The following is a 15517-nucleotide window of genomic DNA, read 5'->3' on the forward strand; positions in this document are numbered from 1 at the left end:
CCTCTTACACCATACCAAGAATCAAAAGTAAAACCATATGAATATGACCCTGTTGTCCTGAAATTCACGCATCCTGAAATGCAGTAAAATTGCTTTCTAAACTGTAATACACAACACTAATAATAGCTATCACTTGCAAAGTACTTAATCTCTGTGTTGGATGTTGTGCTAACAGACGTTCACAGACTATCTCATTTAACTCTTATAACAACACTTTAAGGTAAAACCTTTACATTGTCCTTATTTCACATATGAGCAAATTGTGGTCCAGACAGATTCAGTACCTTGTCTAGTGTTTTCCATATGGAAAACCACTGCTGTTAATTATTACCTTTGAGAAAGCAATGCATAGGGCAAGGTTTCTTAACTATCACCTTATTTCAGCACTGTTCCAAACATAATGTGATTGAGGGAAAATAATTCTACCAAATATTTTGCTTCTAGAAAACAATTCCTGGAACAGGCAAAGATTTCTTAAATAGGAAATAAAAAGCACTGATCATTTTTTAAAATTGTGTATTAGAATTCATTAAAATTAACTAATTCTATTAAAAGAAAACCTATTAAGAGAGTGAAAAGGTAAAGCACAGATAGGGAGAAGATATTTCTACACATACACTAACATGTATACATATAACCAGCAAAGGGCTCCTAACCAGAATGAATAAACAACTCCTATACACCAATTAGAAAAAAGACCATACCTCAGTAAAAATAATGGTCAACAGACTTGAATGATCATGTCATAAAAGAGGACATCCAAATGGCATATGAAAAGGTTTTTAACTTCATTAGTTACCAGGGAACAAATAAAAAACATAGAGATACTACTATATAACCACCAGGATGGCTAAATTTTACAAGACTGAGGATAGCAAGTACTGGTGAGAATGTGAAACAACTGGAACTCTCATACATTGCTAGTAGGAAAGTAAACTGGTTCAACAACTTGGAAAACTGTTCAGTATAGCCTGGCGTAAGTTACTGAAGCGAAATGTAAGCTAACATATGACCCGGTAATTCTACTCCTAGCTATATGTCCAAAAGAAAACAGTATATAAGTGTGCCGAAAGACTACAATGACATTCATAGCAATTTTACTCATGACAGTCAAATACTGGAAACAGGAATAAAAAGAACAAACTAGCGCTATAGACATCAACATGGATGAATCCCACAAAACGTTGAAAGAAGCCAAGGGATCCGCGCGTGGCAGCGCTGCAGCCGCACAGCTCTCTGCTGAGCCCCAGAAAGGCCGCGCCGGCCCCGCCGCGCTCGTGGTCACGCTGCTCCCCTCGCCGCGAGGGGGGAGAGGGCTCGGGGCGGCGTGGGTGCCTACCGCCCTCCGAGGGGGCCGTGGGGACGGGGCGCAGGGGCTCTGCCCCCGGCCCGTGCCCACACCCCCAGCCCGCCGGAAGCCGCGCGCGGCCCTCAAGCCCCGGACCCTGAGTTCGTCACGCGAAGCTCCGAAATCCCCGGCAAGGCTCTGCGGAGGCACGAGCTCGGGCCCGCTCTCACGGAGGTACAAATGATGCAAAATGGATACCTCGCCCCAGAGACAGATGAAGATGATCTTTAGTCTGGCTATAATGACTACAATCCAACCTATGATACCGAGGAACTGGAGAATGACACAGCTTTTCAGCAAGCTCTGAGAACTAGTCATGGCAGAAGACCTCCCGTAACTGCTAAAATACCAAGCACAGCGGTTGCTAGACCTGTAGCTACTGGGTATGGGTCCAAGACATCCCTGGCATCAGCAGTGGGAAGACCAATGCAGGGGCTCTTCAGGATGGAGTTACTAGACCCATGACAGCAGTGAGGGCAGCTAGTTTTACCAAAGCAGCTTTGAGAGGCTCTGCGTTCGACCCCCTCGGTCAGTCGTGGGGCCCTGCACCGCCCCTGGAGGCCAGGAACGAAGACAGCCGAGAAGAAAAGATGAGACAAGTGGAGAAGAAAGTAAATGAGTCAGTAGAAGAAAGCTGTATTGCTAACTGTCGTGGAGACTTAAAATTGGCCTTAGAAAAGGCAAAAGATGCAGGAAGAAAAGAGAGAGTCCTGGTGAAACAAGGAGAACAAGTTTACAAGTCCAGAAAACATCAATTTGGATTTAACTTAATCAGTTCTTTTCAACTTGGCCAGTCAATATTCAGCTAATGAAATGTATGCTGAAGCACCAAACACCTATCAAGTTATAGTGAAAAATAAGATGTTTAGCAATGCAGGACGGTTGAAAGTGAATATGGGAAATATTTATTTAAAGCAAAGAAATTATTCCAAAGCCATTAAATTCTACCAAATAGCCTTAGATCAAATTCCAAGTGTCCATAAAGAAATGAGGATTAAAATTATGCAGAACATTGGAGTTAACATTTATTAAAACTGGGCAGGGCTTCCCTGGTGGCGCAGTGGTTGAGAGTCCACCTGCCGATGCAGGGGACACGGGTTCGTGTCCCAGTCCGGGAGGATCCCACGTGCCGCAGAGCGGCTGGGCCTATGGGCCATGGCCGCTGAGCCTGCGCATCCGGAGCCTGTGCTCTGCAGCGGGAGAGGCCACGGCAGTGAGAGGCTCGCGTACCGCAAAAAAAACCACACACACAAAAACCTGGGCAGTATTCAGATGCCATTAATTTATTTGAGCACATAATGAGTATGGCACCAAATCTGAAGGCAGGCTTCAACCTAATTCTTAGTTACTTTGCTGTTGGAGATCGAGAAAAAAAGAAGGCATTCCAAAACTTGATTGCTGTTCCATTAGAAACTGATGATGATGATAAATACATTTCACCAAGTGATGACCCACATACTAATTTAGTGATTGAATCTATAAAAAATGATCATCTAAGGCAAATGGAATGTGAAAGGAAAGACATGGCAGAAAAATACATCATGACAGTTACAAAACTCATTGCTCCTGAAATTGAAACATCTTTTGCTGTAGGTTATGATTGGTGTGTTGAAGTTGTGAAAGCTTCTCAGTATGTAGAGCTGGCAAATGATCTGGAAATAACGCAATTACATACCTGAGACAAAAGCATTTTAATCAAGCTGTAGAGACCTTTAAAAAGTTTGAAAAAAAGGACAGTAGAGTGAAGAGTGCAGCTGCACCCAACCTCTCATTCCTGTATTATTTGGAAAATGAATTTGCAGAAGCCGGTAGCTATGCAGATTTAGCTGTGAACTCTGACAGATATAATCCGTCAGCTCTTACTCATAAAGGGAATACAGTTTTTGCAAATGGTGATTATGAGAAGGCAGCTGAATTCTAAAATGAGGCTCTAAGAAATGATTCTTCTTGTACTAAAGCACTTTATAATATTGGCCTTACCTATAAGAAGCTAAACCAGCTTGATGAAGCTTTGGTCTGCCTCCTGAAACTTCACACAATCGTAAGAGACAGCACCCAAGGCCTTTACCAGATAGCAAGTGTATACGAATTAATGGAAGATCCCAATCAAGCTATGGAATGGTTAATGCAGCTGATCAGTGTTGTTCCAACTGACTCCAGAGCTTTGTCTAAACTGGGAGGATTATATGACACTGAGGGGGCTAAATCCCAAGCATCCCAATATTACTCTGAGTCATATAGGTATTTCCCGTCCAACACTGAAGTCAACAGGTGGTTCGCAGCCTATTACACTGAAACCCAGTTTTGTGAAAAAGCCATTCAGTACTTTGAAAGAGCTTCTCTTATACAGCCTACACAGGTGAAATGGCAGCTGATGGTAGCTAGTTGTTTTAGAAGAAGTGGTAACTACCAAAAAGCATTAGATACTTACAAAGATATTCACAGAAATTTTCCAGAAAATGTTGAATGTCTATGTTTCTTGGTACATCTCTGCACAGATACTCGATTAAAAGAAGTTCAAGAATATGCAACAATACTCAAGAGATTGGAAAAAATGAAAGAAATCAGGGAACAGCGCATCAAGTCTGGCAGGGATGGCAGCAGGGGTCCCCATGGCAAGAGAGACAGGAGCGCTGGCAGTGACAGTGGCCAGAACTGTGGCTCCAGTAGCAGAGGCAAGCGGCTCAACGCCCAGCTCTGAGACCTGCCTGGGACAGGTCTCAGAGCCTCATAATGAGAGCAGCAGTAACAAGGAGCTAGATGCCTCCTATGTGGATCCGCTTGGCCCGCAAATAGAAAGACCCAAAACCACAGCCAAAAAGAGAGTCAACGAGGAAGATTCTGCTGATGAACAGGAGATGATTTGCTTCCAGAATAATATATATTTTAATATATTATTTATTAAAGGAAAGAAATCACCTTACAAGAGAATACTCATGTTAAAGTTTGGATTAATTATCCAAACTTTAATTTTGCACACTGTCAAAACTTTAAATAAGTGTATTCTGTTCTATGAGTATGCATTTAGATTTTGTTTCGCTTTTAATGGAATAAAAACGTGAAAATTAAAAAAAAAAGAAAGAAGCCAAAAATGAAAGTAAATTCTCTATGATTCCATTTATATGAAATTCAAAAAGAGGCAAAACTAATGCATGATATTACAAATCAGAATGGTACTTAATTCTGGGTGGCTTCAGGGTCAGGGTGGGTGTTTGGTATTGATAGGTAAAGGCATAGGGAGAGCTCTAGGGTGCAGTGCTGGAAATGTTCTATATCTTAATCATGGTGATTACACTGGTGTAGCCATATATAAAAATCCACTGAATTGTACACTGAAGATTTGCACACTTTACTATATGTATTAACATACTGTAAAAAAGGTTTTTCCCCCCGGAAAAAAGCCTGTGCTCCGCGACGGGAGAGGCCACGGAAGTGACAGCCCCGCGTACCGCAAAAAATAAAAAAAAAAAAAGTCAGATCAAGTATGCTACATAGCCTAGTGCCAACTTAAAATGTTTTTTTCTCTATACATGCCAAGTTCAAAAATTTTTCCAGAATTCACCTTCTTTATGGCCTCCGCCTAACTCATGCAACTTAGAAATAACTGACTTTACTCAACTTAAAAGCAAACTATGGTTTTATTCAATAGCATCTTATTTGTTTTCTTGGTAATACAAATCGCAATTTGTAAATATATGTTTGTTTACTTCATTTTTATTGTTTGTCTCCCCTACAAAATTGTAAAAAGACATTTATTACACCACCTACTGTCAACCTCTTACCTGTCTCTTGCACTCTTGGTTTCACTTTACTCAAGTCTTCAGTAGCCTCACCAAGATTTTCTGCTAGTATTCGAAATAAAAGATTAAGATCTTCTTGATTTAGATTAACCTGTGAAATATGATGTTCCAAGAAAAGATAAAGATATTTCATTTTAAAATGAAACAATTTTAATATGGAAAACAAATCCTTAGTAACAAAACACTAAGGACAGGATACTCTTAACATTGACTAAAAAATTATATAATCACTGTACACTCAAGTATTCCACTACTTATGTTAAAAATTTCATTTTCAAATATAAGACAGTGTTTGGAGAAAAACAATGTGATTTACAAGTCAATATTAGTTTCATCTACTTAACCAATATGACCCTTAGTGAAAGTTAATAATTATTAAAGAAATCAGATCACTTTTTTTAATAAGTGACTTTCAGAACACACATAAATTCTACTTTTTAAACAATAACAATTTCAACGTAATAAAAATGCCACCTTCAATATGAAAAATCGGCATTTCACTCAATGCTATAATTATCTGAGGGGTACTCAGATATCCCTAAAATAAAAGAGTATGTATATAATATATAGAATGAGCTATAATTATAATACACTAATAAATAATTTACAAACAGATCACTGCTAACGTGTACACATAACAAATTTAAAAGCTAAGTAACATTTAACTGAAGATTAAATTCTACTAAAATTAATAAAGATCCTGTTGGACAGTATCACACTGAAATTTTCCTTACAACAATCAGTAAAAATTCCACATTTCATTTAGATTTATAATGAGAAAGTCTTCAGAGTCTGAACTTTCAATAAGAAAGTTTTTTTCTGGGACTTCCCTGGTGGCGCAGTGGTTAAGAATCTGCGTGCCAATGCAGGGGACACGGGTTCGAGCCCTGGTCCGGGAAGATCCCACATGCCGCGGAGCAACTAAGCCTGTGAGCCACAACTACTGAGCCTGCACTCTAGAGCCTGTGAGCCACAACTACCGAAGCCCGCGTGCCTAGAGCCCGTGCTCCACTACAAGAGAAGCCACCACAATGAGAAGCCCACGCACCGCAACTAGAGAAAGCCCGCGCGCAGCAATGAAGACCCAGTGCAGCCAAAAATAAATAAATTTTTTAAAAAAAAGTTTTTTTCACTCATATACTCACATTCATTGACTCAAGATGACCTTTAATTTCCACAACAGGCACCTTGTGGTACCAAGATGCAGCTAGATTCCGATTTACATAAAACTCCAAATTAATTGGATGCAACAGCTGAATATCAGGATGGGAGATGCCTGGCTGGATCACTGTCCTAATGAAAAATATAATTGATATATATGCATAAACATAGGGGTAAATGCAACATATCATTAAAAAAAACACAAAGCCCAAAGTTGCTGCTCTAAACGTTGATTTGAAACAACGCTGTTTTAGTGTTTTCTAAACTTGGTCAATAATTAATTTAATCTACAATATACTAGCATGGACAGATTAAAACACAGCTGTCCCTTGAACAACACGGGGGACTAGGATGACAACCCCTCCATGCAATCATGTAACTTATAGTTTGCCCTTCATATTTCGGTTCCTCTGTATATGTGATTCCTCCATAACCACAGTTCTAAACAACCACAGGTTGTATAATACTGTGTTATTTACCACTAGAAAAAAATACCTGCGCGTAAGCAGAACCACGCAGTTCAAACCCGTGCTGTTCAAGGGTCAACTGTATATGACATACAATTAGCCTTTAAGAAAACTTTTTTCTTTAAACAGAAGATAGATGACAACCTGAGTAAATTTTTAAAAGAAACTGATATTTTTGAAGCTATGGGGGAAATCATCAATACAGTTGTTCAAGGACTGATATGTGTGCTGGTACAGAGATTAGAGAAAAAAATGGCAAGATGAAAAGTAAGCTATTTCTAAGTTTATAAAGCTCTTCAACCAGGATTCTTCTCTGGACTTGTCTTATAATCATTCCTTTTGTATTTAAGATAATTAAATCTCCTTGGACGGGGTAGAAAATGATTTCAAAATGAACATACACACTTTCAAATGTCCTCTGGTGTGAGCCCTAGAGATACATCATTACTTACACAGCATTCCTGCCAAAAATGTATAAGCTCGATTAAATCATGAGAAATCACTCAGACAAAACTAAATTGAGAGTCATTCTATGAAACAACTAGACTGAACTCTTCAAAACTGTCATCATCATGAAAAACAAAGAAAGGCTGAAGAACTATCCCAGAATAAATGTCTATCAGTACAGAAATCCCCCTCACTAATATAGGATACAATTAAATGCCACATGTTATCCTGGATTGAGGGGAAAATTCTTGGAATAACTGGTAAAATCTGAATATTGAATGCATATTAGATAATAGATTATATCAATGTTAAATTTCCAGAATTTGATAATTGTGGTTATTATGTAAGAGGATTAATGTCCTTGTTCTTAGGAGACACATGCTAAAGCACTCTGGGGCAAAGCGTTAAGGTATCTATTCTCAAATGGTTTAGCAAAAAATGTTTTAATTTCCAATTATAAAATAAATCTTGGGGATGTAACATATAGGATGGTGACTATAGTTAATAAGACTGTACTGTATATTTGAAAGTTGCTAAGAGCATATATCTTAAAAGTTCTCATAACAAGAAAAACATTTTCTGTAAATATGTGTGGTGATAGATGTTAACTAGACTTACTATGGTGACCATTTAGCAATACATACGACTATCAAATCATTATGTTGTATACCTGAAACTAATGTCATTCATACCTGAATAAAAATAAAATTTTAAATTTTTAAATATTTAAAATGATAATATGTATATACAGAGTTAAAGCAAATGTAAATAATTGGTGAATCTATTTGAAAAATTATAGGTACTATTTTTGCAATTTGTCTGTAGGATTGAGATTTTTCAAAATAAAAAGCTGATTAAAAGACAGTTCTGTGCAACAGAAGTATGTTGAGCATGAATTTCAATAGTCATAAAATTTCATAGACAATATTAAATAATACTTAAATATCAATACATAATTATTGAAAGAGCATACCTAGAAAGCTTAAGTTTTGTTAGCTGCACATCCATTCTATCAATTACTGGAGGGTCTGAGTAGTCTTCACCAGATATCAGACTGAACTGATTGTGAACTCTGATTAACCCAAGATCTACCACTACTGCATTGGTGGAAATGGAAGACTGTGGGATGACTATAACTGGTGCTTTCAAATCAATATTGATAGAAACACGAAAGCTCCTCTGGGCAAAATCTTTCACACTTGTGGCAGCCTTTTCTGCAGCCTGAGCAGTGGCAGCACTCAGAGCCTCTTTGGCTGTCTGGAAATTGTTCAGGAAGTTCTGTGGACACAAAATAAAAGGAGTAATTCAAACAGGAGGACAAGCACATCATTTCTAACAACATCTTCTTTTTATTTATGTGCTAATTTTTTTCAAATAAATAACTTTCAGTTTAGTCCTATTTTTCTAGTTAGGAAAGAATTACTGATTATCCATCCATATTTATGAGCTACCTGACAAGGGCTAATTATAATTAGACTTATATGGCTGAGGAACAGAGAAAAAAACAGTTTTAATAGTTTTTGCACTTGAGAATTTGGATTCATTATATTCCAGCAAAAATAATTCCAGTTCTAGACAATGCTAGACAAAAATCATTATGATTCAGATTTCAACTGTTAAAGAAAGTTTTTGACCTCTACATTAATCCATAAATAACATCAATAATCAAATCAATGCACAACCTGACAAAGTTTTAAGATTTGCAATAATCATAATTATCAGACTTATTTTAAGTATTTCTAAGCCAAAAAATCTATATATAAATAGTGATTTTACCAGAAGTGACATGAGGAATTTATGGAGATAGACAATCTGAATACAGCCAACGTTCAGTGACACCACACTATCCACTTTGGACATGTCAGTATAGGAATCCCCCTCAGTAGCATCTGGATACAAATCCAAGTTAAAATGAAAGACTTCATTTCCCATTATTGACACAGCCTGAAAAGCAGAGATTTGAATGCACTCCATCCAATTGACAATGACAAAATAAAATCCCAATTTAAAAGGGTTTATAATCATTATAGAAACATTTTTCTATCAAAATATATTTTATTAGTATTTTAAAAAATAAAATATTTTAAAATAAAATCTCACATTCAATCATCAAAAAATATTAATGATTTACTATCACCTACTTTTTTATGAACTGTCTTAGGATCAACATCTGTGACAATAATATTTTCCAATCTGGCAAATAGTGACTGTTTTCTTGACTGAAGAGAAAGGGAAGAATCAAGTCCTGGAAAAGAAATTATATTATTATAATTTCTATAGATACCATAATAAGATCTGAAGATTTTTCTTCCATTGCATAACTTTATTCTGTAGGTGATATTCTTTATAAATTTAGCAAGGTTTGAACTCACAATTGATAAATAAGTGCAATATTAGATATTTTTAGTTTTATGAACAATGAAACCTATAAACTCATTAAAAAATAATTATTTGAATTTTCAACCCTGTGAAAAAACTACATCTAGTGCAAATAGATTATCTTAGGATTTTAGTAAATTCTTTACACCTTATATCCAGTCATTTACATGGAGACTATAAGAGTTTCATGAATCAAATTCAGACTAGTAGATGCACTGCCAGTTTAGAAAGAACAAAGAAAAACCCTAGTTTTCTGGGTTTTAAGTTCTTCAAGAATTGTCTTAAACATATTCTTTACCTTTACCAGATCACAATGAGCTGGTAAAGACAGAGTCAGGGGAAAAAACTACATTCATTTTAGCAGATTTTGCCTAAAAGAGCATAATGGGCTCATAGGATTTGTTCTTCATGATAAGGTTGCTTTGCATTTGTACCAAGATAAAGTGTATTCACAGACCTTAAACTGAATTCTGGGTTGACACTTAGCTCATCAACAGCATCCCTACATTGACATTAGTATTCCTTTCACCTCTGAGACAACTCTCAAAAGCGTCCAAAACACCAGTATGTGTGGTTCAACTCTCAAAGAGTTAAGAAAACATGCAATCCAATTATGTCATAAAATAAAATAATCCAGTTTTCAGAGCCTTCCATTTTATATATACTTTAGCATTGCAAAAAACAAAAAAGCTTATCTTTTGAACAATTTTTAATATCATGAGAACTTTTACCTTGAATCTTGATTTCAGCAATATTGTTCTTCTCATCACAAACAATAACACAGAAAGCATTCAACTTGGCAAACAGCCTGAAGTGAATAATGTCACTCTCCTTAGAGGATACAATCACTGCATATAAACAAAGCAATTCTATCACAGTGGATTCTGGTAATATACACTCTATTAAGGTTTCTTCCCTATATTAAGTGAACCATGGTTCTGCTTAAAATAATTTTAAAATTCTCAAATTCTTAAGTATTTCAAATACTTTTTTTTGCTTTATATATTCTTTATATATAGTTTGCATTTTTAATAGTGAGATGTACTACTTTGATAATGTAAAAGCAAGAAAAAACTTAAAATACATAAAGATAACAACACTGAAACTCAAGGAAGTTACTGAATATTAAATAACATGCCTATGGTCCCATAGTTTAAGTAGCAGAGTCAGGATTTGAACTGAGTTCTTTCTGATCCAAAAGCTGGGCTCTTATCCAATTCGATGCTATCCCTGAACCCTGGCCCTCATGTCTCTGGGTCTTGATTTCCTTATCTGTAAAATGTTAGGGAAGATTAACCCTCTATGGAGTCCTTTCAGGAGCCGCTGAGAGGAGGAAGAGCTCAGAATAAATACAGGTCTTCTTCCCCTAATACTCATATAAAGACATCCCCCATCACCACCAGAATAAGAACAAAAACATTTTTTTTTAAACAACAGTATTAACTACATTTATGTTACATATCAGGCACCCATGTATGACTCAGTTTGAAGGAAAGAACAAAGGTAGGCAAAACGGCATGTACATGACTAACCAGATGGTCTCTCGTAAGATTCCCCATTTAGCTCTACAATTCTAACTCTTACTAACAAGAAACAAAACAGTGTTTTTCATACTTTTCTGCAGAGCTGAATTTTTTTGTTGCTTTTCAGTAGAAACTTGTACTTCCTTGGTATCACCCATGTTTTGGCCATCTGATGGAATTATGGTTGTCAGGTAATTAAGAGAAGAGAGAAGAGCTTGTGTATGCAGCAATAGGTTTAAAGATGAAAAAGCCACCTAGAAATATTTTAAAAAGAAAATTAGTTCCCAGGCCAATTATACCAGTAGTCTGCATGATGTATACAAAAGGCTCCTAACTAGGCTTGCATCACTGCTGTACACCACTTAAAAGGAAGAGAGAAGAGAGGAAGACTCACAACTCACAGTCCTTAAACAGGCAATATATGGAGAGTAAATTATACTTACACATTTTGGGGGTTCATTTGAGTATCAAGGTAACCTAATTACTCCATTTCCCAATCCTAATTACCATAGAGCCTACAATCTGCCTGTCATGGTCATTCCAAGATTGAATATATATATCACTTTTTTGAATCTTCAATGATTATTATTATGATTATATAAAACATATAAGTTAGAACATGAAACTCCAGAATCACCATGTATTACCACCATGTTAAGAAATGATTTCAGGCTCTGCAAATGGCTCTGCACATGGCCATTGAAGCTACAGTGTCAGCAGAAGCCGGTTCGCACTAGGAACTCTGGTGTGAAGGGCTGGGCGTGAGGCCTCTGCATGCAGCACCCTATGAGCAAGTGCATCTACACTAAGCACAAAGGAAAAAGAAAAAGCTTGTGGGATCTTGGTTCCCAGGCTGGAGGTCAGGCCTGAGCTCCTGTGGTGGGAGCACCGAGTCCAAACTGCTGGACTAACAGAGAACCTCAGACCCCAGGGAATATCAATCAGAGTGAGGCCTCCCAGAGGTCCTCGTCTCAGCACCGAGACCCAGCTCTACCCAACTGCCTGCAAACTCCAGTGCTGGACGTCTCAGGCCAAACAACCAGTAAGACAGGAACAGAGCACCACACATCAAAAAAAAAAAAAAGAAACGACAAAAAAATATGTTACAGACGAAGGAGCAAGGTAAAAACCTACAAGACCAAATAAATGAAGACGAAATAGGCAACTTAACCTGAGAAAAAATTCAGAGTAATAATGATAGTAAAGATGATCCAAAATCTCGGAAACAGAATGGAGAAATACAAGAAACATTTAACAAGGATCTAGAAGAACTAAAGAGCAAACAAACAATGATGAACAACACAATTACTGAAATTACAAATACTCTAGAAGGAATCAAGAACAGAATAACTGAGGCAGAAGAACAGATAAGTGAGCTGGAAGATAAAATAGTGGAAATAACTGCCGGGGAGCAGAATAAAGAAAAAAGAATGAAAAGAACTGAGGACAGTCTCAGAGACCTCTGGGACAACATTAAACGCACCAACATTCGAATTATAGGGGTCCCAGAAGAAGAGGAGAAAAAGAAAGGGTCTAAGAAAATATTTGAAGAGATTATAGTCGAAAACTTCCTTAACGTGGGAGAGGAATTAGTCAATCAAGTCCAGGAAGCACATTGAGTACCATACAGGATAAACCCAAAGAGAAACACGCTGAGACACATACTAATCCAACTATCAAAAATTAAATACAAAGAAAAAATATTAAAAGCAGCAAGGGAAAAGCAACAAATAACATACAAGGGAATCCCCATAAGGTATGGGGATATGGGGATATACGTATGCATACAGCTGATTCCCTCTGTTATACAGCAGAAACTAACACAACACTGTAAAGCAATTGTACTCTAATAAAGATGTTAAAAAAACAAAGATTTCAAATGTGACATTCATGAGATTTAAATATAAAATATGCAATTAAGAGTGAGTTCTCAGTCACTAAATAATCTTCTAAAACCATAATTATGGTCCTATCATTTAAAAATAAAGAATATATAGCTTATAGGAGAAAATATATTTTTAAAAACAGTAACTCCAGAAACCTAAAATAGCAACACAAGTTGTTTTAAAGAATATATGATTTTCTAATAGTGAACTGAAATTTCTTAATAATCACTTTTTATATAAAAGGACTTCTTTTCATTGCTTCAAGACACTAAGTGGATACAAAAATTATTAAAAGGAAGATTCAATATTCAACAGATTTTCCCATCTCTCAAAAGTATAATCTGGGGCTTCCCTGGTGGCGCAGTGGTTGAGAGTCCACCTGCCGATGCAGGGGACACGGGTTCGTGCCCCGGTCTGGGAAGATCCCACATGCCGCGGAGCGGCTGGGCCCGTGAGCCATGGCCGCTGAGCCTGCGCGTCCGGAGCCTGTGCTCTACAACGGGGGAGGCCACAACGGTGAGAGGCCCGCATACAGCAAAAAAAAAAAAAAAAAAGTATAATCTGAAACTCATTTCTCTCATTTTCTTTTTACTGTATCCTAAAATTACATTTTGCCTCTTCTTCCTCTACTTGAGTACCTTAGTATAGCTCCAGAAGTACTCAACATCTCTCCTTATATTTCACATACTTTCTGAGCCCTGCATTAAAAGACAGTATCTAGTTTGGTTTGTTCAGAATCCTGTTGGTTCTTTGTAAATCAAAGTTCCCTCATCTATAGCATTCCCTCCTTTAGAAATAATTAGGATGTGATACAATGAGTTAAACAACAGTATTATTATCCTGAATCATAAACACAGAGCATGGTAGACATTTATGAGGCTAATTTATAACTTTTAATGGTTCCTCAAAGGATACTGAAGACTTACAGAGTAGGTTATTTTCAAACAGGATCTATTCTTTTAACAGAATTTCTTACCTTAAGTGTTTGTTCAGTTTTTTCAAAACTAGTTTGAAAACTGGGTCCATTCTTATCAGCCTAAAAAAAACAAAAAAAAGAAAGAAAAAAAAAGTTCTAAAGAAGGAATTAAGACCAAAGTAAATGAATCATTTACTTATAATCTGTACTTAATTTATTTATATTTAGTTATAACTATTTTTAAATACATTATATATTTAATTTTATTATCATTATTATAAAGTTACATCCAAATCTATTTATTTATCGTAAGAGTAAAATCTTGTCCTCCTCTTCAAACAGAGGAGAGCATGGCATCATTCACTTTTGGGAAACTGCAGCTAGGGATCAGAATGATAAACTCTGAGGGTTAGAAGGTTTAAAGGTAGTCTAGCCCATCTATCACCTAATGTTTAAATACCTTTAGAAAGTCTTCAGCAAGTCTATTTTAGGATATCTCCAGTGAAAGAAACCTCATTTTCTTAGAAATCCAAACTTTAGAGAAGTTTGATTTAATGAGGTCTTCACACTGAATCAAAAATCTGTCTCCTGGGACTTCCCTGGTGGTCCAGTGGGTAAGACTCCGTGCTCCCAATGCAGGGGGCCCGGGTTCAATGCCTGGTCGGGGAACTAGATCCCACATGCATGCCGCAACTAAAGATCCCACATGCCGAAATGAAGATCCTGCGTGCCACAACTAAGACCCGGTGCAGCCAAAAAAAATAAAATAAATAATCAATCGATAAATAAATACATATTTTTTAAAATCTATCTCCTATCATAATAACCAATTGGTTCAAGTTATGTCCCTTGGGAACATACACAGTAAATTCAAAGTTTTACCTCCTGTGAGAAGCCTTCTGGCTAGATCAATATCCCTGCCTCCCTGCTCCCATAATGTTTTGTGTTCTTCCTTATTAAAGAATAAACACATTATATATTTTTTGAATTTTATTTTATTTTTTTATACAGCAGGTTCTTATTAGTTATCCATTTTATACACATCAGTGTATACATTCCAATCATAATCTCCCAATTCATCACACCACCCACCCCCTGTCACTTTCCCCCCTTGGCATCCATGAAACACATTATATTTTAATTGTTGTTTACCTATCTCCCTACTGGTCTACAAATTCCTTGAGAACAAAGAATGTTTTTCATCTCTGTATCCTAACACAACCTGACACAAAAGACGTTCAACAGTTATTGAATAATTAAATAAATCAACTAATCTTGAATGAAGCTGCATACCATCAGTTCATATAACATTCTTCAACATTCTTCATATAACATATTTTTGAGTCCTTCCGAATCCAGGCAATTCTCTTCTGAACCAAATTCAATTTGACTTTATCCCTTTTGATGTAGGATACTTAGCCAAATATCACCTACACATACAATGAATGTAGGTAGGTGAATGTGCCCCAGAAGACAGTAGTAGGACCTACTTTACCCCAGGCTTCCATCTTTGTGGACAAGAAGTGTGACTTTGTAAAATCCTAGTCCTTACTTGAGTGAAAGAGAAAGAGGTGTGCGAATGGAAAGAGA

General features: G+C 36.8%; 1 protein-coding gene and 1 pseudogene across 5 annotated transcripts in view; one reads left to right on the top strand and one right to left on the bottom strand.

Annotated features, from left to right (window-relative positions):
• Positions 1-15517, bottom strand: part of VPS13C (vacuolar protein sorting 13 homolog C) — a gene marked incomplete at both ends in the record, with an annotated part of 174469 nt that overhangs the window by 76970 nt on the left and 81982 nt on the right. For all 4 annotated transcript variants that reach the window (XM_082681146.1, XM_082681145.1, XM_082681148.1 and 1 more), the window contains 8 exons: positions 5131-5239; positions 6294-6441; positions 8197-8501; positions 9000-9167; positions 9365-9468; positions 10334-10450; positions 11217-11379; positions 13988-14047. In XM_082681146.1, the coding sequence (XP_082537272.1) occupies positions 5131-5239; positions 6294-6441; positions 8197-8501; positions 9000-9167; positions 9365-9468; positions 10334-10450; positions 11217-11379; positions 13988-14047 (1174 nt within the window). The remainder of the gene's footprint in view (positions 1-5130; positions 5240-6293; positions 6442-8196; positions 8502-8999; positions 9168-9364; positions 9469-10333; positions 10451-11216; positions 11380-13987; positions 14048-15517) is intronic.
• Positions 1529-4226, top strand: LOC309839404 (intraflagellar transport protein 88 homolog; annotated as a pseudogene). The gene is made up of 2 exons: positions 1529-2365; positions 2694-4226. The product of its transcript is annotated as an intraflagellar transport protein 88 homolog (transcript).

The sequence above is a fragment of the Grampus griseus genome (genome assembly GCF_964374135.1).
Source record: "Grampus griseus genome assembly, chromosome: 2".
Classification (NCBI taxonomy): Eukaryota; Metazoa; Chordata; class Mammalia; order Artiodactyla; family Delphinidae; genus Grampus; species Grampus griseus.